The sequence below is a fragment of the Musca autumnalis genome, unplaced genomic scaffold (assembly GCF_047663935.1).
Source record: "Musca autumnalis isolate F117 unplaced genomic scaffold, ASM4766393v1 scaffold_2, whole genome shotgun sequence".
In the NCBI taxonomy this organism is placed as follows: Eukaryota; Metazoa; Arthropoda; class Insecta; order Diptera; family Muscidae; genus Musca; species Musca autumnalis.
Window position 1 is genome coordinate 11483152 of NW_027411755.1, and position 21379 is coordinate 11504530.

At 31.8% G+C, this 21379-nt stretch overlaps 1 protein-coding gene and 1 long non-coding RNA gene across 3 annotated transcripts in view; one reads left to right on the top strand and one right to left on the bottom strand.

The window, feature by feature from the left end:
• Positions 1–5675: 5675 nt before the first annotated feature.
• On the bottom strand, positions 5676–20967 carry LOC141392134 (uncharacterized). 2 transcript variants are annotated; one of them, XM_073965086.1, is made up of 4 exons: positions 20645–20967; positions 6262–6639; positions 6048–6194; positions 5676–5981 (listed from the first exon to the last, which is right to left on the bottom strand). In XM_073965086.1, the coding sequence occupies exons 1-4, from the start codon at positions 20766–20768 to the stop codon at positions 5821–5823; spliced, it is 810 nt and encodes a 269-aa protein (XP_073821187.1). In that variant the 5' UTR covers positions 20769–20967; the 3' UTR covers positions 5676–5820. The 2 variants fall into 2 exon arrangements, with proteins under 2 accessions (XP_073821187.1, XP_073821188.1); XM_073965087.1 differs by lacking the exon at positions 20645–20967 and adding an exon at positions 11259–11401.
• The window catches only part of LOC141392135 (uncharacterized), a 139149-nt gene continuing 137762 nt past the window's right edge, over positions 19993–21379 (top strand). The window contains exons 1-2 of the long non-coding RNA XR_012409785.1: positions 19993–20174; positions 20281–20378. This is a non-coding gene — a long non-coding RNA (uncharacterized lncRNA). The remainder of the gene's footprint in view (positions 20175–20280; positions 20379–21379) is intronic.

Below are 21379 nucleotides of genomic sequence, written 5' to 3' on the forward strand. Positions count from 1 at the left end.
AAGTTGTTTGGTGACAACTGAAACTATAGTATTCCCCACCCTCCGCCCGTAACTAATCAATTTCATATCCACTGTAAAACATTTTGTTGTTATTCAAATACTTGAATACAACAAAATATGGACTAGAGCTGAAATAAACACAAAGATGTAAAATTCTGCAGTCCAACAATAAAAAACGCCAACAACAATAATAGGCATCAGCACGGCCTTGTTGATCAATGCGTAATGCAAAAACAACAACTTTCTCGTTGTTTTACCCCCGCTTATTGAAGCAACACTCATATGTTCGCATTCTTTGCAAAGCAAAGACGACATAAAAACAGTGGTGGATATGAAATTCTTTAGTTCGACTCAAATTGTAGGGTAATCAGCTTTAGGGCCATACAGCAATTTTCTCATTTTGTTTAATTTGCTGGATGGGCTTATTGACCTGTTTATCGATACAGAGTCGGCGGAAAAGGGAATTGCTTTTTTACACTAACAATGCTACTACTTACGACTATCGCGTGGGCAGACACATTCTCTGGTCAATGCAGACACTTCGATTGTTTACGTTCATTTGAGGCGTGTACAACCTTGAACTAATATAAGATATTAGTCTATCCGATGTTTATATGGTGCGGTGGTGCAGTGGTTACCATGTTTGCTTTGCATTCTTAACGTCATGGTTTTGATTCACAGGCCAGGCAATATCACATTTTTAAAATTACAACAGTAATGTAGACGACAATTTCAACTAAGAATAGTTCTTTAAAACATTGGGTACTTTGGAAAAATAATTCGAGTAATAAAAATGTAAAAAGAAAACAAAAAGAAAAAACAAAATAAATAAATTTTTTTCGTCACAACCAATTTTATCGCTAAAAGTACTTCTAGGAAGTCTCGGAAGCGGCATTTACAAGTAGTGTCTTGGACGTGGTTCATTTCTTCCCGAACGGTGTGTCTACTTCAATTAGAATGCGAGATCGCGGATGTGCATTTCTATCGCCTGGGAGTGACTGCTTCGGGTAATGGGCGATAAAAAATGCTTGCTGGGTTGGCTCTCATTTATGGAACATAGTTGTACAAATGTACATTGAAATTAGTTAGTAGCATTTCGCATGGGATACGTAACGGCATTCGCACGATAATTTGCGAAATATATGAACGATTTTTAGACGGAAGTGAGTGAATGCTATCCTTTCGTAGCGGTTTTCGTGCGACATACATAAACAGGCGGATAACATCGATCTGAATTGCTCACATACATTATTTATTTTTAAACATTATTATTTTTATATACTATTGTTAAACCCATCCATGATTAGAAAAACGAAAACAACACAATAACATGGTAAAAGAATTTAAAAATCTCTTCATCACCCTATTGTACACACAATTAATTAATTTATGACACATTAGTTTCGTATTGAGGTTATAAATAAATATTATTTTCGAGTAATCGTAATTTCCAAAAGATGAAATTTTATACCTGCCCCCTATTTTTCTTTTTTTACATCCTGATGTGAATTTTAAAAACGATATATTTCTAGCCCTACTTTCACAATGTAATGAGCTTTTTCCGTAATTTGGAAAATTTGACTCTTCTTGCACAGTAAATTGGTAACCAGTAAGGAAAGGAGCAAAGACGGACAATGTCGACTATACTGATGAAAATTAAAAACTGTCCGGATTATCCAGTAGAATAATCTCACTACTTTTTCACGTAGAACACTTTTTACTTCTACGAGAATATTTCATTTAAGTGTTCGGTTTTAGCAATTGCAATTTAAAAGGTATTATACGTCTACCACGAAAAGAATAATAATTTTTACTATTCGGTAATTTTGACACCGCCGAAACATATCGCTCATTTACTCAAAGAGTGGCATAACTCTACTTTATTTTGTGTCAAATTTTCATGCTGATATCTCTAAAACTCAACGAGTTACAGCTTATTTCCTACTAGCTTCGCATAATTTAACACAACAGTTTTTTGAGTTTATGAAGCACTAAAACTATTCAAATCATGCTTGACTTGCACAGAAATTTAGTACTGATATCTGGCTAGCTGTTTGCAAAATATGGTCCAAGTAGTTATTTTAGTTTTTATACCCTCAGCCTTTAGGCTATGAAGGGTATATGAAGAAAAGACAAAATTTTTTAGTTTTCCACAAAAAAAAAATTAAAAAAATTTTTTTAAGCTACATGAATGATTTTTGGTACATAGATTGGGAAAAAAATCCCATTCTTAAATCTGTTCGAGATACTAATATTGGTTGTTGCGCGCAAAAGTTATGGCGGTTTCAATTCTGATAAAAAGAAAAAAATCTTTAAAAGACTCTAATCATTATATTGAGAAACTCTCTTAATTAGGGGCTCCCTACATACTATATGGTTACTGAGGTCCCATAACCTTAGTGAAAAAGTTGTAAATTTTCGCGGAAATTAGGAAAGCATTCAAAACAATTGGTAGTTTACAACTTGTTCTAATAAAATTCAAGCTGTTTATGCATCTGAAAAATATATAAAAAATATGTACGTAATCTAAACATTGCGAAAATTCAAATGAAACCAAAACTATACAAATCCGTTTAGCGGTTTGCATATTATAGCAAAAAACAAAAAATATATTGAGGAAATTTATAAAATTTTTGTAAGAGAAAATATTTATTAAAATTTATTTTGTGAGTTAGTTGAACAAAATGTAAGAAAAATAGTTCGGAGTTTTTCTTCTATTTTAGTTAAATTCCACGCAATAAATCACATTTTTTATTCTAATCACTTCTCGAAAACACGCTAACATCTAGCAGAAGATATGGATATCTTTCAAATAAATGTTGGGTTCCTTTAAATGGGGTATAATCTTGAAATAAAATTGTATCGGTTAATGTACATTTTGAAATGCGTGTAAATCGCGAAATCCTCAAAATCACTTGATGCGCATGCGGTTTACCAATACAGCGAATTCTTGTCTTTTAATTTGTACACATTTGCCAGGATTTACTTTGGCCGCTAAGATGTAGCATCGTCTGCAGTTTAGTGTGCAACAAACTGTATTACGCTTATATTTTGCACAAAGTGCATACACTTTTTATGCGCATCCGATTTCACTATCAACCGTGAAAAAATACATCGATCTAAACATATTTCAATAAAATCCATCAAGAACCGTGGATGTAGCATCACACTGTATTTTTTGGATAAATCGGAGACAGCTCCCATGCCACTAAATTTTTCAAACCGCTGTTTTCGCACAAACGCGAGTGATGATTCACTTTCTTCATTGAAATGGAAACAATCCACATAAAACGCGAATTAGTCAGCGATATTTTGAAAAACATTTTTCGCAAATTTTTCAATTTTCGCAGTAGCCATTTCCGCCGTTCTAGTAGGTGGATTTTTACGATCTGTGATTCATATGATCCGGATCGTCGAAAAACTAAAATATCGCGGGGTACCAGCACACTCAAAACGATATTGTAAATACTGTACCCAAAAAATAGGTTTTTTAGAAAAAATATCGCACTAAATATTGGCCTTTGGCAGTAGATTACTCTGCTTCTGTCTGGGCTACATACTTAATATACATATCAGATTATGCGAAATCGCGAGTTCTTTAGTCCTATAATTGGTTTTTCGAAATATCCGAATGCGCGTCCCAGTTACATAAAAAATACAAAAAACACCTGAAATCCGGCTTCAAAATGTCAGCATCCATAAATGGTGGATGCAGTGGAAATTTTGGAAAGTGATACATTAGAAGTGTAATCTTCATTTTGTAGTCTCCAACTTTTACTTTGGACAGATGTCCGTCATTTGAATGGTTTAATCAGAAATTGAATAGCAATGTAAAAAACCTGTTTAGATTCAACGTTTTTTACCTATGGTTTTTCCTTTACGCGGTCGTAACTACCACGTAAATTAATTTTTTTTGCTAAATTTTTGAGCTTTGTACAAAAACATCTAAATTAATCCAGCAATAGTCATAGTTACTCGCAAACTACAATAGTTCGCGAATTATAATAGTGCAAACCTTGGCTTCATGGAAACTAAAAAATTTTGACTTTTCCTCATATACACTTTCATACGGGCAAAATGTGCCTCATCGAAATAATGGTTTTAGACCCCAAGTATGTTTGGACGAAATGTGTTTCAGACAATTTGGAGTCGATTGAGCAATGTCCGTCCGTCTGTCTGTCTGTCTGTCTGGCTGGCTGGAGCGCACGATAACTCTCGAAGGGATGAACCGATTCGGTTCAAATTTTGGCTTTCGTAATATTTTGTCCAAACTTAGTTTAAGTTCGAAGATGAGCTATATCGGTCCACTCCTTCTGGTACCTCCCCCACAAAAGTTCGAAAATGTTCGGAAAATTTGTACGCACGATAACTCTTGAAGGGTGTAACCGATTTGGTCCATACTTTGCCCATCGTGGAGCGTGTACCAGACTTAGATCAGGTTTTAATATGGACTCAATCGGTCCACTCCGTCGGGTACCTCCCACACAAAATTTTGGAAAAGTTCAGTTTAGGAACATCTCTCGAATCGCTTTGATTTTTGCTTTAGCAACTTGTATTCACTGCCCTCCATACGACGGTATAAGTTTCATCAGGGGCAAGTCCATACTTCCTGAGAAAATAGCCTGAAAGTTGCAAAAAACCCCTATGACACCGTGTGAGGAGGTTGGAGGGCAAAATAACTCTCGAACAGGTCTGCCGATTCGGTCCAAAGTTTGGCCTTAGTAATATTTTGTCCAAACATAGTTTAAGTTCGAAGATAAGCCATATCGGTCCACTCCTTCAGGTACCTCCCCCACAAAAGTTCAAAAATGTTCGGAAAAATTGTGCGTACGATAACTCTTGAAGAGGGTGGCCGAATTGGTCCATACTTTACACATCCAAATATATCTACCAGATATAGATCAGATTCAAATATGGACTATATTTGTCCACTCCATCCGGTACCTCCCACACAAAATTTCGGATACATGTTCATTTTAAGACCTGCTCTCAAATCACTTTGATTTTTGTTGAAGCAATTTGCATTCGCTGCCTCAATTGCGATGGTAAAAGTTGTTTCAGGGGCAAGTCCATACTTCTTGAGCAAACATCCCTGAAGTTGTAAAAAACCCCTATGGTACCATATGCAGTGGCTGGAGATCCATTCTTTTTAGTATCTCCTCCGCAAAACTTTTGATCTTTAATCCTAATCAACATTTTTGTCAGTTCAAACGCCCAAAATTTTTAAAACTCCCTAAATACATGCGTTTTTTGGGAAAAAATTGTTTCAATATACACAGGCTGAGGGTATATCTCTGTCGGCAAAGCCGACTGATACTTTTTTACTTGTTTTTTCATATTTAGCCTGAATTACTTTGCCTTATATTCCATTTATTACCGTTCACTCCATTTTAGAAATTTTAAATGTTTCTGATACGCCTCATTTGAAGGTAAAAAATGAACATATTTGCTCTGTTCCAGAACCTGCTAACACCTACACATCAACATGTAAGGAAAAATATTGTAAAAATTTAAAAAAAATTATTCAGATTCAGGAGGTTCTGGATCAGAGCAATTGTGTTGGTATTTTAAGTCCATATCCAGAAAGGAATATAGGAAACCCATATTTAGTTACACTTAAAAAAATTCTTTCTTTCAAAAGTCTGTACGTCTAATAAAATTGCTGTCATTCAATATCTGATAGCAAAAATATATACTTTATTTTTTAATAATACCTCGACATTTTGCTATGAAAACCCCATATTAAATCTAAATTCAAATTCGTATCTTGTGTTCTTAGAATATAAAAAATAAGTAACATATCTTAAAAAAACTCTATTTCTAATTTTTACGATTTGTTATTAACAAATCAAATGGTAAATGCGAGAAAAAGTTATTTGTGTAATTGACAACTATCGGTTGCCAAGTGGAACGGGTGGAAGTGACAACAGATCGGTAAATAATGCGCCACTGACTATTGACAATTTCCAAGAGGGCATTATCTGCAAGACAAAATAATTTAAATTATACATTACACTCAATATATACGAGTAATAAAAAAAACTTACTTAAAGCCGGATCTGGTACCAAACCACTGGCATAGATTTTCATATCGCCCAATGTGGGATCCAAATTAAGACCCGTCAATGACATAAATGTGTGGCCATCACGTTCATAAAGTTGGGCATAGTGGTCTGATTTGGAGTCAATGTCAACTAGAAAATTAAAACAGAAATTAGAAAAATAAACATTTTATATCAGATTTATCTCCACCTAACTTACTCAGTGATATATTAAACAACCCCTTGGAGGAAAATCGTGCATTATTTATAACCACCTCGGCTCTATATTTCCCAGTGATTTGCAGTAGCGGCAGTTGAATGTGTATACTCAACTTGACATCATTATCTTTACGTTCATAGTGAACCCGCTTAAACTCTGCCGTAGATATACCAACTACACTAACATTGCGCACTGCTGCCTTACCGCGTATTAAATTATTTGAAAATTGTACATTTAATTTATTCATACGCATCGGATCTATGGGTGGTATATTCAGCTCTGGTACTCCCTTAATGCTGCTGCGAATCATGTAATTGAAGGCATCACGAATGCAGCTATCTACGGTGTTATCTTCGGGACAGGTTGGAATACCATCAGCTGGAAATAGAGAAACAAAACAAATTATTCACAATCGATAAAAACGTCAAGATCAAGAAATAGATATTGGACTTTTTTGAAATCCACGTTTAAATAAATATATATATTTTTTAAATGTTCGACGTTTGAGATTTTTTTTTTAAATAATCGACGTTTGAAAAAATGTTTGAAAAAATATTATTTAAACAATTCACGTTTGAAAAAATAAAATTATTTTTTAAAAATCCACGTTTGAAAAATATTTGAAATTTGAAATATTGGAAAAAATATTTTTTTTAAAATCCACGTTTAAAAAATATTTGAAGTTTGAAATGTTGGATTGTTTTTTAATCCACCTTTGAAAAATAATTGATATTGGAAAACATATTTTTTAAAAAATCCACGCTTGAAAAACATTAGAAATATTCAAAAAATATCTTTTAAAAATCCACGTTTGAAAAATATTTTAAATATTGGAAAAATATTTTTGAAAGAATCCACGTTTGAAAAATATTTAAAATATTGGAAAAATATTTCTTAAAAAAATACACATTTGAAAAATATTTGACATATTGGAAAACATACTTTTTAAAAAATCCACGTTAGAAAATTCTTGAAATATTGGAAAAAATATTTTTTAAAGAATCCACGTTTGAAAAATATAAGAAATATTGGAAAAAACATTTTTTTAAAAAATCCACGTTTGAAAATTATTTGAAAGATTAGAAAACATTTTCTTCAAAAATCTACCTTTTAAAAATATTTGAAATATTCGAAAAAATATTTTTTAAAAAATCCACGTTAGAAAAATATTTGAAATATTAGAAAAAATATGTTTGAAAAAATCCAGGTTTGTAAGTATTGGCAAATATTTAAAATTTTTGAAATATTGGAGAAACATTAAAAAAACACTTTTGAAAAATATTTTAAATAAAAAAATATATTTTATAAAAATCCACGTTTGGAAAATATTTTAAATAAAAAAATATATTTTATAAAAATCCACGTTTGGAAAATATTTTAAATAAAAAAATATATTTTATAAAAATCCACGTTTGGAAAATATTTTAAATAAAAAAAATATATTTTATAAAAATCCACGTTTGGAAAATATTTTAAATAAAAAAATATATTTTATAAAAATCCACGTTTGGAAAATATTTTAAATAAAAAAATATATTTTATAAAAATCCACGTTTGGAAAATATTTGAAATGAAAAAAATATATTTAAAAAAATCGACGTTTGAAAAATATTTGAAATATTGCAAAAATATTTTTTTTTAAAAATCCACGTTTGAAAAATATTTGAAATTTGAAATATTGGAAAAAAATATTTATTAAAAAGTCCACGACGTTTGAAAAATATTTGAAATATTCGAAAAAATATTTTTTACAAAATCCACGTTTGAAAAATATTTTAAATATTGGAAAAAATATTTTTTAAATAAATCCACGTTTGAGAAATATTTTAAATATTGGAAAAAATATGTTTTAAAGAATCCACTTTTGAAAAATATATGAAAAAATATTTTTTAAAAAATCCACGTTTGAGAAATATTTTAAATATTGGAAAAATATGTTTTAAAGAATCCACTTTTGAAAAATATATGAAATATTGGAAAAAATATTTTTTAAAAAATCCACGTTTAAAAATTTGGAAAAATTTTTTCTTAAAAAATCTACCTTTTAAAAAAATTTCAAATATTCGAAAAACTATTTTTTAAAAAATCCACGTTTGAAAAATATTTAAAAATTTGGAAAACTTTTTCTTAAAAAATCTACCTTTTAAAAAAATTTCAAATATTCGAAAAACTATTTTTTAAAAAATCCACGTTAGAAAAATATTTGAAATATTAGAAAAAATATGTTTTAAAAATCCAGGTTTGTAAGTATTGGAAAATATTTGAAATTTTTGAAATATTGTAAAAATATTTAAGAAAAAACACGTTTGAAAATTATTTGAAATAAAAAAATATATTTTAAAAAATTTACGTTGGAAAAATATTTGAAATTTGAAATATTGGATAAAATGTACATTTGTTTTAAATCCACGATTAAAAAATATTTGAAATATTGGAAAACATATATTTTAAAAATATTTAAAATTGTAAATATCAATTCTAAAACAAAATCCACAAAATAAATTTTTAACAGATCCACATTTGAAAAAAAATATTTCTGTAAAAAGTCCACGTTTGATGATTCGGAACAAATATTTTTTTTAAATCCCCGTTTGAAAAAAAAAAACATTTTGTAAACCCACGTTTAAAAAAATAATATTTTAAAGCCACCTTTGAAAAAATATTTTTTTAAATCCACATCGGAAAAAAAATTTTTTGTTTAAATCCACGTTTGAAAAAAACAAATCATTTTGTTTAAATCCACGACGTTTGAAAAATATATTTTTTTAATTCAAGTTTAAAAAATATATTTTTAAATTCATGTTTAAAAAAATATAGTTTTGAAAAATTTTCGATTGTCTGAGTGGAGTATTCCCCCATTGGCTCAACTTCATTTATTACCCTCTATTACAGAGAGTAATGTTTTTCAAAACGAACTGACAGTGTTGCAAAATTTTACTGATCGCTACCAATATCATGATTTCATCCCGGCGAAGGGAATTATCAATTGGCTTCTCAGTTTTTGAAATGATGCCTTTTTTAGCGAAAAACCGAACTCTTTAAGTGTCTAGTATTCCCATATGAATGAGAATCACACTCACTTTTCGGCTTTTCCAAAGAAACACCAAAATCAAAATATTTTGCAACATGTCAGCACGTATCAACTAAGAATTCTTCGAATTCTGTGAGTTAAAAAGAACACCAACACAGTTGCCTGTGAGGTTGTTTATTGGAATTTTGTTTTTTTGTTTTTAACAAAGCTCCAATTCGCCCGTGCCTCGGCTGTTTTTTGTTTGTTTTGTTTTTTGTTGAAGTTCAATCTCATTTTCGATTGTCTGAGTGGAGTATTCCCCCATTGGCTCAACTTCATTTATTACCCTCTATTACAGAGAGTAATGTTTTTCAAAACGAACTGACAGTGTTGCAAAATTTTACTGATCGCTACCAATATCATGATTTCATCCCGGCGAAGGGAAAAGCCGAAAAGTGAGTGTGATTCTCATTCATATGGGAATACTAGACACTTAAAGAGTTCGGTTTTTCGCTAAAAAAGGCATCATTTCAAAAACTGAGAAGCCAATTGATAATTCCCTTCGCCGGGATGAAATCATGATATTGGTAGCGATCAGTAAAATTTTGCAACACTGTCAGTTCGTTTTGAAAAACATTACTCTCTGTAATAGAGGGTAATAAATGAAGTTGAGCCAATGGGGGAATACTCCACTCAGACAATCGAAAATGAGATTGAACTTCAACAAAAAACAAAACAAACAGTTTTGAAAAATATTTTTTAAAAAATCTTCTCTGGAAAAAATATTTTTTTTTTTTTAAATCCAATCCAATATTTTTGTTTAAAAATCCAAATTAGTAATAAATTATTTTAAGAAATCCAAGTTTAAAAAAAATTTAAAAAATCCAAACATTTTTTTTAAAATCCACCTTTGAAAAATATATTTTTTTAAAAATCCACGTTTAAAAAATAATTGTTTAAAAGGTTACTCTTAAAAAAAAGATTTTTTCTACAAAATCCACATTTGAAAATATATTGTTTGAAATCTTCTTTTGAAAAAATATTTTTTTAAAAAATCCAAGTTTAAAACAAATATTTTTTAGAAAATCGAAATTTAAAAAAATATTTTTTCAGAAATCCAGGTTTGAAAAAATATTTTTTAAAAAATTCACATTTGAATTTTTTTTTTAATTTTTTAAAAATTTGTTTAATCCACGTTTAAAAAATATTTTTTTGTACAAAATCCACATTCGAAAAAATTTTTGTTTAAAGTACAAATTGGTAAAAATGTTTTTTTAGAGATTCACATTTTTATATTTTTTAATTCCCGTCTGAAAAAAAATAAATTTTTTTAAGAAACCTCGATTGAAAAATATTTTTTTAAATCCACCATCGAAAAATGTTTTTTTAAAAAATCCATGTTTGAAAAATATATAAAATATTGGAAAAAATTTAAGCAGTCAAAATAAAATATCTTTAAATATTTTTTTAGGAAATTCATGTCTGCAAAGATATTTGTTTAATATATTAAAGTAGTGCGAGATATTTTGTTGCTTAAGGCACTCTAATATACTTATCTCTTTAGATCCATATCAAAGCTGTGTGTCACAATAGTAACTAATTGTTTCCTACAATTATTATTAGCAACTCAATAATCGTTATCACAACGCACAGAAATACACTCAATACCGGCTCAATATATGGAGCAAGTATAACAAGCGGCGCCTTTAAATTATTGAATGAACATACTTGTTTTATAACAAATAATCATTTTAAACTAAATAATTGCAGGTGCTCGTTTTTAACGTGTCAATACTAATTGTATTCACTAAAACTTGTTGAGCGAACAAATATAAACTATTTTACAATAATAAAACGAAAGACTTAAGACACAAACCAGTTCTAATTAACGCAGAACTCAGTCAAAAATTAAATTAAAGTTTTAATTTGTTAATAATGTAATTAATAGTAATAATTAATAAATATAATATGGTGCACACACACTCACATAGTTTTCTAACATATTGTGGTTGTAATGGCTCCTGGGCTGCCTTTGAGTACAGAATTGTATGTATTACTATTAAAAATATTATTAAACTTTTAATTTTATTCAACATTTCCAAAACGAAAAAAAAAAACACTTTTTGCTGACAAAACAAAAATCACTTTAAATTTGATTGAATACTCTTTACTTTATGCTAGACAACCAACCAACCGATGGACCGTCTTGTCTCAGCTTCACTAAATATCTGGAATTAAAAATCGAATTGTAACCATTGGACCGTTGCTTTTGGTGGTGCTGCTGCTGGTGATCGGTAGTGAATAATTTACAATGCCACTGCAGAAGCTTTTTTTTCGACTCTACAACTTTGCGAATTTTTATGCAGTTTTTGTTGTCTTTTTGCCGTGCATTCGCAATAACAAGCAACAGTTGTCGTCTCCGGTTTTTGCATTTATAGTTATACCAGAATTATAATTTTATGTTAACCGAAATAAAGGAAATGCTTTTTGGATTAAAGAGGGTCACTGACACACTTTTAATGCCATTCAGTTTTGTGGTAAATTGTAAAGATTAGTTTGGTCAATAGTTTTGTATATAATTTGAAATTTAAAACATTATTTTTTGTTAGATCGCAAAGAGTACAAAACGGTTTAATTATACATTTTTAAAATATATATGTATGTCTATTGTGTTAAAAGGGTTATATATACAGTGTCGGCCAAAACTAAAGCACCCCCTCAGTACATTTTTTTAAAATGATAATTTTTTTGAGAAAGCATAGATATACATTTATTTTTTATTTTTCTTTCTATTTATTTATATCTTTATTATTGGAAACACACAAAAATAAGAAATTCAGAATTTAATAAACAAAAGTTAAAATTCAAAAAAACATTATAGGTCGCAAATATAAGCGGACAAAACTAAAGCATCCCCCAATTTGAGGTACAACAAAAACTATTGAAATCGATAATTCGTTGCGTATACTCTATTCTGGATGACACAGACACATATTTTAGGCATAGAGGATACTAAATTATTAATTATTGCTGGCGATATTGCTTCCATGGTTTTCTTTTAGAGTCAAAACGCCCTGATGATGATCATCGATTATGGTCGAAATATTGGCAAAATAAAACCAGTAGGGAAATGATCAAAGTAATACCCTACACCACTGTGAATATATAAAATATATATGGGAGCTAAATCCAATCCAGAACAGATTTCGATATAATTTTTCACATTTATTTGTAGACCAAATTCTGTCACATTGTCCAAATTTCATCAAAATCGGACATATATAGCGTGTTTCGTGCATCAAATACCTCAAATCTGCCTAAAATATATATGAGAGCTATATCCAAAACTGAACCGATTTCAATATAATTTGGCACACTTATTTCTAGGCCAAATCCCGGCAAACATTCCAAATTTTATTGAAATCGGTCTTATATAACGGATTTCGTGCATCAAATACCTAAAATCGGCCGAGAATATATATAGGAGCTATAGCCAAATTTGAACCGATTTCTATATAATTTGGCGCACTTATTTCTAGACTAAATACCGTCGGACATTCCAAATTTAATTGAAATCGGACATATATAGCGTGTTTCGTGCACCAAATTCCTTAAATCGAGCGAAAATATATATGGGGCTATATCCAAATCTGAACCGATTTCTATATAATTTGGCACACTTATTTCTAGACTAAATTCCGTCGCACATTCCAAATTTCATTGAAATCGGACATATATAGCGCGTTTCGTGTATCAAATACCTAAAATCGGCCGAGAATATATATAGGAGCTATAGCCAAATTTGAACCGATTTCTATATAATACGGCACACTTATTTCTAGACTAAATACCGTCGGACATTCCAAATTTAATTGAAATCGGACATATATAGCGTGTTTCGTGCACCAAATTCCTTAAATCGGGTGAAAATATATGTGGGGGCTATATCCAAATGTGAACCGATTTGTACCAAAATAAATAGCGTTCGTCCTTTGGCCAAAAAAACTATCTTCCCCAATTTTCAAGCAAATCGGACAATAAATCGGACTTTGTTTACAAAAATACATGGACAGACGGTCAGACAGACAGACGCACAGACAGTGATAGAAAGTGATTCTATGTACATCCCTAAAAGGAACTATGGGTCTATCTCGTTTCCTTTTGCATGTTACAAACTAATGCACAAAGACATAATACCCCTTACCACAAGGTGGTGTAGGGTATAAAGAGAAATGAATTTTTCGTTGGAGTCGAGCTTAATGACCTATGATTTTTGAAGTGAAAAAGGAAAGCCGAACATTTTTTTCATATGTTTTTCAAGGACGTAGGTTCAACCCCAAGTCTGGCTCAAGCTGATTCTTATTTTATTTGAAAACAGATAAAATTTTCAAATAAAGAAAAAATTATATAATAATAACTAGGAACGTGCCCGCTACTTCGTCTGCGGAAAGGATAAAAAATAAATAAACAATATATAATATGGAAATGGCGATCACTGAAAATTTGATTACACTAATTCCAATTTTAATCAATATTTATTTTTATTTTAGTACTGTTCGGTTTTCAAAAAGATCAGCCGTATCCCACCCTTACACATTAACAGCGAGACAAACGTTGCACACCAAATACTCACCCTAAATCCAAAAAAAAATACTGATTACAGCACTGTCCAAACAAATTTCGACGACACCACGTATTTCGACGACATATCTCAAACATACACTGACATTAATACAAAATAATAATAATCGTAATTCCAAATATCAAGGTTCCAGCGGTATCCGTTCGTCCAATTCCAAATTGTACCAAACTTAGTACCATTTCGCACTCTTCGTACCTATAAGACAAATTTTCGAAAACTACCTCAATCCTTCACTTTAACAGTAATCTTTATTCCGAATTTCAGGACTCCAGATCTAAAACCAAAATCGAAATCCAGATTGCACCAAATTTATAACTTTCGTACCCATAAGTACGTATTTAAGTTTCAGCTATATCCGTTCACCCAAATCGGAATTGTACCAAATTTGGTACCATTTAGTTCTTTTCGTACCCATAAGTACGAATTTCTAAAATTTCCTCAATCCTGCATTTCAACAGTAATCATAATTCCAAATTTCAGGATTCCAGCTCTATCCGTTAGCCCAAATCCAAATCCAAATTGTACTAAATCTGGTACCATTTAGTACTTTTCGCACACTCATAATTTTCAAAAACCTTTTGGTTATCTTTTTTACTCTTCATCAGTGACCTTCAGTCCAAATTTGAGGAATGAAGTTCAATCCGTTCACCCAAATACAAATTGTACTAAATTTAGTACTTTTCGTACACATAAGTACGAATTTCCAAAACTACCTCCATATATCAATCCTACGTTCCTACAGTGATCCTTATTCCAAATTTCAAGATTCCAACTCCATACGTTAGCCCAAATCCAAATTGTACTAAAGTAGTAAAAGTAGTTGTAGTGTTCGTACACATAAGTTCGAATTTCCAAAACTATATAAATCCTACACTTCAACAGTAATCTCAATAACGAATTCAGGATCCCGGCTCTATCAGTTCACCCAAATCCCCATCGTAGTAAATGTTGTACCATTTAGTACCCGTAAGTACGAGTTTCCAAAACTACCTCAATCCTACACTCTACCAGTAATCTCAATTCCAAATTTCGAGATTCCAGCTCTATCCGTTCACCCAAATCCTCATTGTACCAAATTTAGTACCATTTGGTACTTTTCGTACACATAAGTACGAATTTCCAAAAATTCCTCCATATATCAATCCTACGTTCCCACAGTGATGCTAAATCCAAATTTCAGGATTCCAACCCTATTCGTTAGCCCAAATCCAAATTGTACCAAATTTAGTACCATTGAGTACCTTTCGTACAAATGGGTACACATTTCCAAAACCATCACCTTGTATCAACCCAACTTCTCAACCTTGATTATCATTCCAAATTTGAAGCTTCTAGCTCTATCCGTTCAGATAATACCAAATTGTACCACATTTAGTACATTTTAGTACTTTTCGTACACTTGTAGTTCGAATTTTTGAAACCCGTTCGGTACGTTTATCCAATAATCCATCAGTGACCTTCATTCAAAATTTCACAATTTTAACTTTACCGGTTCGCCAAATACAAATTGTACCATATTTAGTACCTCTTAGGGCTTTTCGTACCCTTCTAGTTCGAATTTCCAAAAACACCTTCGAACCAAGACTGACGCTCACCCAAAATTTCAAGATTCTCGCTTTAGCCGTTTATCCTGGGCATTGATTATCAGTCAGTCAGTGAGTCAGTCATCATTACACTGTCCGACAGCCAAAATTACACTTGAACCGGACTATATACGTTTGAAAATATAGGCAAAATGGAGTAAAATGGCATTTTTAATTTTTCGTTTTCTCATCGTTTTGACCTTTTAGAGGTCAAACAAATTTCAAAGGTCAACATTTTTAAAAAAAATATTTTAAATACTTGTACTCGTCGTACGATGCTGGTATTGGTGTCATATTAAAGAGGAGAGTATCGGCTTTATAAAATAATTATAAATTATTGCATTCCAGGATAAAAAGGTCATCAAAAATATCCTGGAAAAATTAAGTCAAAAGTTAGCATTTTGGCAGGCGGATATCTTCTAAACCGCGAAGAATTTTAATTTGTTCATGGAGGCAAAGTTGTAGCTCTTGTCATAAAGAATATAAATTCTGGACACATGAAATCCACGAAACCTCATCTTCTATAACTTTTTCTAGGGGTTTGACCTTGGCAATTTTGACCTTGAAAATGTGGTTTGATGTATTTCATTTGTCCAGAATTGATGTTCTTTATGACTAGAGCTACAACTTTGCCTCCATGAGCAAATTAAAATTCTTCGCGGTTTAGGAGATATGCGCCTGCCAAAATGCTCACTTTTGACTTAATTTTTCAAGGATATTTTTATTATATAAAGCCTATACTCTCCTCTTTAATATGACACCAATACCAGCATCGTACGACGATTACAAGTATTTAAAATATTTTTTAAAAAATGATGACCTTTGAAATTTGTTTGACCTCTAAAAGGTCAAAACGATGAGAAAACGAAAAATTAAAAATACCATTATACTCCATTTTGCCTATACTTTCAAACGTATATAGTCCGGTTCAAGTGTAACAAAATGTTTTGAAAATTGTCGGACGGTGTTACAAAACGATTACCCAACACTGTGCGCAAATACACAGAAGCATAATTGAAAAATACCAAAAAAGTTAGTTAGTTGTATTCTGAACTGTATTCGAACAAGATCAAGACATAGACTGTGGTGCTAAGAAAGAAAACAAGTAAAAGAATATCAGAACTGATAAAGCTTCTAAAGATCTTATATTTGTTGGGATGCTCTCCGAGAGCTTCTACTGTAGCTAAAATGATACGACTAACGTTCTATAGGATAACTTACAGGGGTTCAGTAGCAATGGCAGTTTCATGGTTAGGATTTTCCTGAAGCCACGCTTGATTCTTTTCGGGAGAGATGGTTCTTCAGATTCTACGAAGCGTTTAGCATCAAAACAAGACCTAGACCTCATTGAAAATCTATTGAAATACTAAAACATAGACAAACAAGTATCAGAAAAATGAAATAACAAAATGATAAATTACCTGTGGTATCTTATTCCTGAACTTGTTGGCTTGGCATGGTTTGATCCGACAGTGCAAAATACGGTAAAGAGTCAAATTGCGACAAAAATCTTAACAAAGCGAAGATGGAAACTACTCCGGAAATATTCGACCCAAACATACAGAAGAACAGCTGTCGAAATTCCTAAAAAATGTCTACCTGGCGTAATTAAAAGTGGGACTTCTTGTTTCTCGAGAGATAACGCATTAACTCTGAGTCGAGCTCACCACAGATTACAACCAATTAATTACAACGGACGAACAACTAAAACAATTCGTTCTCCAAGTAGTCGACTGTACCCGGATAGGCTCCATTTTCGTCCTAAGGCGTACGTAGTCACGTTTTTCGGGACACTGGCTTTCTATCTCGAATTCAGTAATACTTACGTATTTTGTTTTTGAACATAAAATGAACAGAATGACCTTTAATTTAATGCATAATACGGGCAAATAGCTTTAACCGTTCCAAAGATATGGGTCGCCGATGTCGCAAAATAGCAAAAAAATCGAGATTTTCATAACTTCGAGGCCCCAGTAGCACGTGTTAACTTATTCCAATTGTGCTCAATTGGCAATCTTAATCTTAAAATCTATCTAAAATCGAATCTAAGTAAACAGTTTAGGCGGCACCCCCCGCCTAAAAAATCCGACATTGATTTCTTCCCTTTGCGTTAAAACCTGCCTAATGCTAAAAATTAAGACAAAGAAAATATTGAATTTAAATAAAATGTTTGATATTTTATCAAATTTTATATTTTTGCATAGTTTACTAATAAAAAATGGTATTACAATACCATATTATTATACCCTACGCCACACTGTCGTAGGAGGTCTCAATAACAAAATAATCTGCTAAAAAAATTGACGTTAAATGGCCAACAATCTTAATTTAGGACACTTTGAAGTTTTTTTGATGATTTTTTCCAACTTTAATTGTCAATTTTACGACTTTTATGACGATTTTCGGCCAAAAACTGTTTGCAAATTTTGTATATTTTTTGCATATTCTGCATATTTTTTTTACATATTTTGCATATTTTTGATATGACCCCAAATAACGAAAAATTGACACTTAAAACGCCTAGATCCAAAATTTGAGTCCAATCGGATAAGAAATAAAAAAACATGCAAAAATCCGATGTCTAATAATAATTGTTCCACAAACCTTCCAGAAGGGACAAGGGAGCCAAAGAAGCAACAAAAAAATAAATAAATAAAAAAGATAAAAATAAAAACTTCTCAAGGGCATTGTTTCTTTTGTCACCCGAAATCACTGACCTAGTGGCGCGGAATTTATAACTTGCAAACGAATGGAGATAAGTTTCTGAAAGTTTGCACAAACTCAGTATGTGTCCGTGGGTAATAAATGACTAAATATGAACAACATCGGCTAATATTATGGTAAAGCCCCTATATACCTCCTGATATTCGGTATTTTGAGGATTTAAACCAACCTTTTCTTCCAAATTAGTTGCAATTTGGTACTTAGGGTTTCTAGTGGTCATTAAACATTTCCACCAAAAATTGTGGACATAGGTCAACGTTTGGGTATAGGTCCCTTTTAAGGTACTTCCCGATTTTCAGTATTTTGGGGGATTTAAGCTACATTTTCCGCCCAAATTAGGTGTAATTTGGTATTTGGAGTTCCCAGTGGACACCAACATTCTCCACCATAACGGTACCTCCCAATATTTGGTATTTTGAGAATTTTGTCCACGTTTTCAGACCAAATTTTGCCAAATGAATTTTGCCACTGGAGGTTCTCGTTGGTTATACATCTTCTCCACCAAAACTTGTGAACATACATACACTTTCATACGGACAAAATGAGCCTCATCGAAATAATGGTTTTAGACCCCAAGTATGTTTGGACGAAATGTGTTTCACACAATTTGGAGTTGATTTAGCCATGTCCGTCCGTCTGTCTGTCTGGCTGGCGGAAGGGCACGATAACTCTCGAACGGATCAACCGATTTGGTCCAAAATTTGGCCATCGCAATATTTTGTCCAAACATATTTTAATTTCGAAGATAAGCCATATCGGTCCACTCCTTCAGGTACCGCCCCCACAAAAGTTCAAAAATGTTCGGAAAAATTGTGCGCACGATAACTCTTGAAGGGAAGGACCCATTTGGTCTATACTTTACGCATCCTAATATATCTACCAGATATAGATCAGGTTTGAATATGGACTATATATTTCTACTCCTTCTGGTACCTCTCACACAAAATTTCGGATAAGTTCACTTTAAGACCTTCTCTCGAATCACTTTGATTTTTGTTGAAACGATTTGCATTCGCTACCTCCATTACGACGGTAAACGTTTTTTTAAGGGCAAGTCCATATTTCTTGGGAAAACATCCCGAAAGGTGTAAAAAACCCCTATGTCACTATATGTGGCAGTCGGAGAGCACGATAACTCTCGAACTGTTCAACCGATTTGGTCCAACATTGGGTCTTCATCATATTATATCCAAACTTAGTTTCATGGGGCTACGGCAAAAATGCTATGACGATATCACTTGAATGGGGCAACCAATTTGGTCCAAACTTTGGATCTCCTTATATTTTGTAAAAATTTAGTTTAACTTCTAAAATGGACCATATCGGTCCTCCCTAAGGGTACCTCACCCACAAAAGTTCTACATTTGTGTCTTAGTGCAGTTCATTCCTAATCCAGATTTTTGTCGGCAAGTTCAGATGTCCAAAAAGGGCCACAAAATTCTGAAGAGACCTTAAATACATTCGATCTGTCCGTACGTGAAAGTTTCACTTCACATTGGCTGAGGGTATATATCTGTCGGCAAAGCCGACTGACACTTTTTTACTTGTTTTATTTTCTCCTTCTTCTTCTTAAAATCTGATACAACAAAGTATCTTGCATTGGATAGTGAATAGCTGAGAGAATATTTACAACAACAACAAAGTAAAAACAACATTTTAGTCGGCAGAGTGTCTGTAATCGATACAATGGAAAACTTTTCGCTACTTTGAAGTTAGATTTTTTTACTTTCGCGTCGCTAAATCAGTGATTCCGACCAGTGTGCGGCGATTAGTTTTTGGACAAAAAAACTTTTTGTTGGACATATTGTTGGAAAATAACCACCGGCGAAGCATATCTTTAAACAAAAATCAGGAGAACTGATGGGATTCTGTGGCGAAAATCTACAATACAGTCTTCCTTGCGTTACCCTTTGGTGAACAATTTGAAATTTTCTACACTACAACAACAATAGGAGTAAGCCGAACTATATATTTATTAATTTATTAACACCAATTTAATTTATATAAATATTTATTATTTTCTCTGAAATAATATTTGTTCTCTTAATTTTTATTTTCAGTTCTCTGTGCCTTTTTCACTAAAAAGTAGTCAGTTTTTATGATCATCGTTGCATGGCAGCCACCAATGTCACGACTATCGGCTTATATTTTTTAAAAGGTAAGAAAAACAGTTTCCCCTTGACCTAGTTTTAAATTGAATTTTCAAAAAATAGTAACAACTCAAGGTCACTATAAACAACGTTTATTTAGAATTTGTTTCTAATTTCATTCATAAAGTTTCCTAATATTCTGCAACCACAAACAAAAGACTTAAGACACAAAAACATTTTTCACGTGTTTTTACGTTTACACCAATTTTAGGTAAATTATGTCTCACAATCCTTCTTAAATATTATAGTTCATTTTTCATTCCACACAACTCACGTATATCTGTTATTAATTGATGTACAGCCGGTGAATCTAATGTTTCAATACCCTGTGTAGCTATCCACAGCCAATAACTATTGAAACATAAAAATAATACTAAATTTTTATAAGTTATTAACATTTTTTTTTGTTTGTTTTGTTTTAATAAAGTAAATTGTTATTGCGTCTATGAATCCGACTACAAGCACGGTTTATTTAATTCTAACACTGCAAGTTTGTTGAAAGTGAGAAATGTTAATAGAATTTAGAAAAATCCTAACATCATTCGTTCATTCTACATCAAGTTACTATAACCTTGAATCGGACCAAGTGTGTGTGTGTGCAAGTGTTTTTAGCTTAATAAACACTAAAAATTTCACTGGTCTACAAAATTCAGGAACAAATGACCAAGTTTTCGAAAAGTTTTATTTTTGTGAAATCGGGATGCAACTCATTGATACGAAAAAGAAGCACCTTCTTGCTTTTTCGAAGCTATTTTTAGGTGATATTTCGCGCTATTTAGACGACGGTTGTATCCTAAGAACATTTCTAAGGCATAATTTTTAATCGTTTTTGTTGTTTGTATGCCAGTGTTATGTTTTTATGCAAGTTGTTTTATTCATTAGTTACCCAAACCCATATCGACTGGCAGATTGACTGAGTGACACACTGACAGCCACATGGATTTTAATGACAAATAGTCGTCGCCAAGATTTATCGCCATATTTGCTAATTTTTAGTTTTTTTTTTTTT

What these genes read in the sequence shown, in the direction of transcription:
- LOC141392134 (XM_073965086.1), bottom strand. Translation starts at nt 20,768, where the DNA reads ATGTTAATAACTTATAAAAATTTAGTATTATTTTTATGTTTCAATAGT. An exon ending in GTTGTTTAATATATCACTGA is followed by an intron (nt 6,195 to 6,261) that starts GTAAGTTAGGTG and finishes TTAATTTTCTAG; the next exon opens with TTGACATTGACTCCAAATCA. An exon ending in GGTACCAGATCCGGCTTTAA is followed by an intron (nt 5,982 to 6,047) that starts GTAAGTTTTTTT and finishes TTTGTCTTGCAG; the next exon opens with ATAATGCCCTCTTGGAAATT.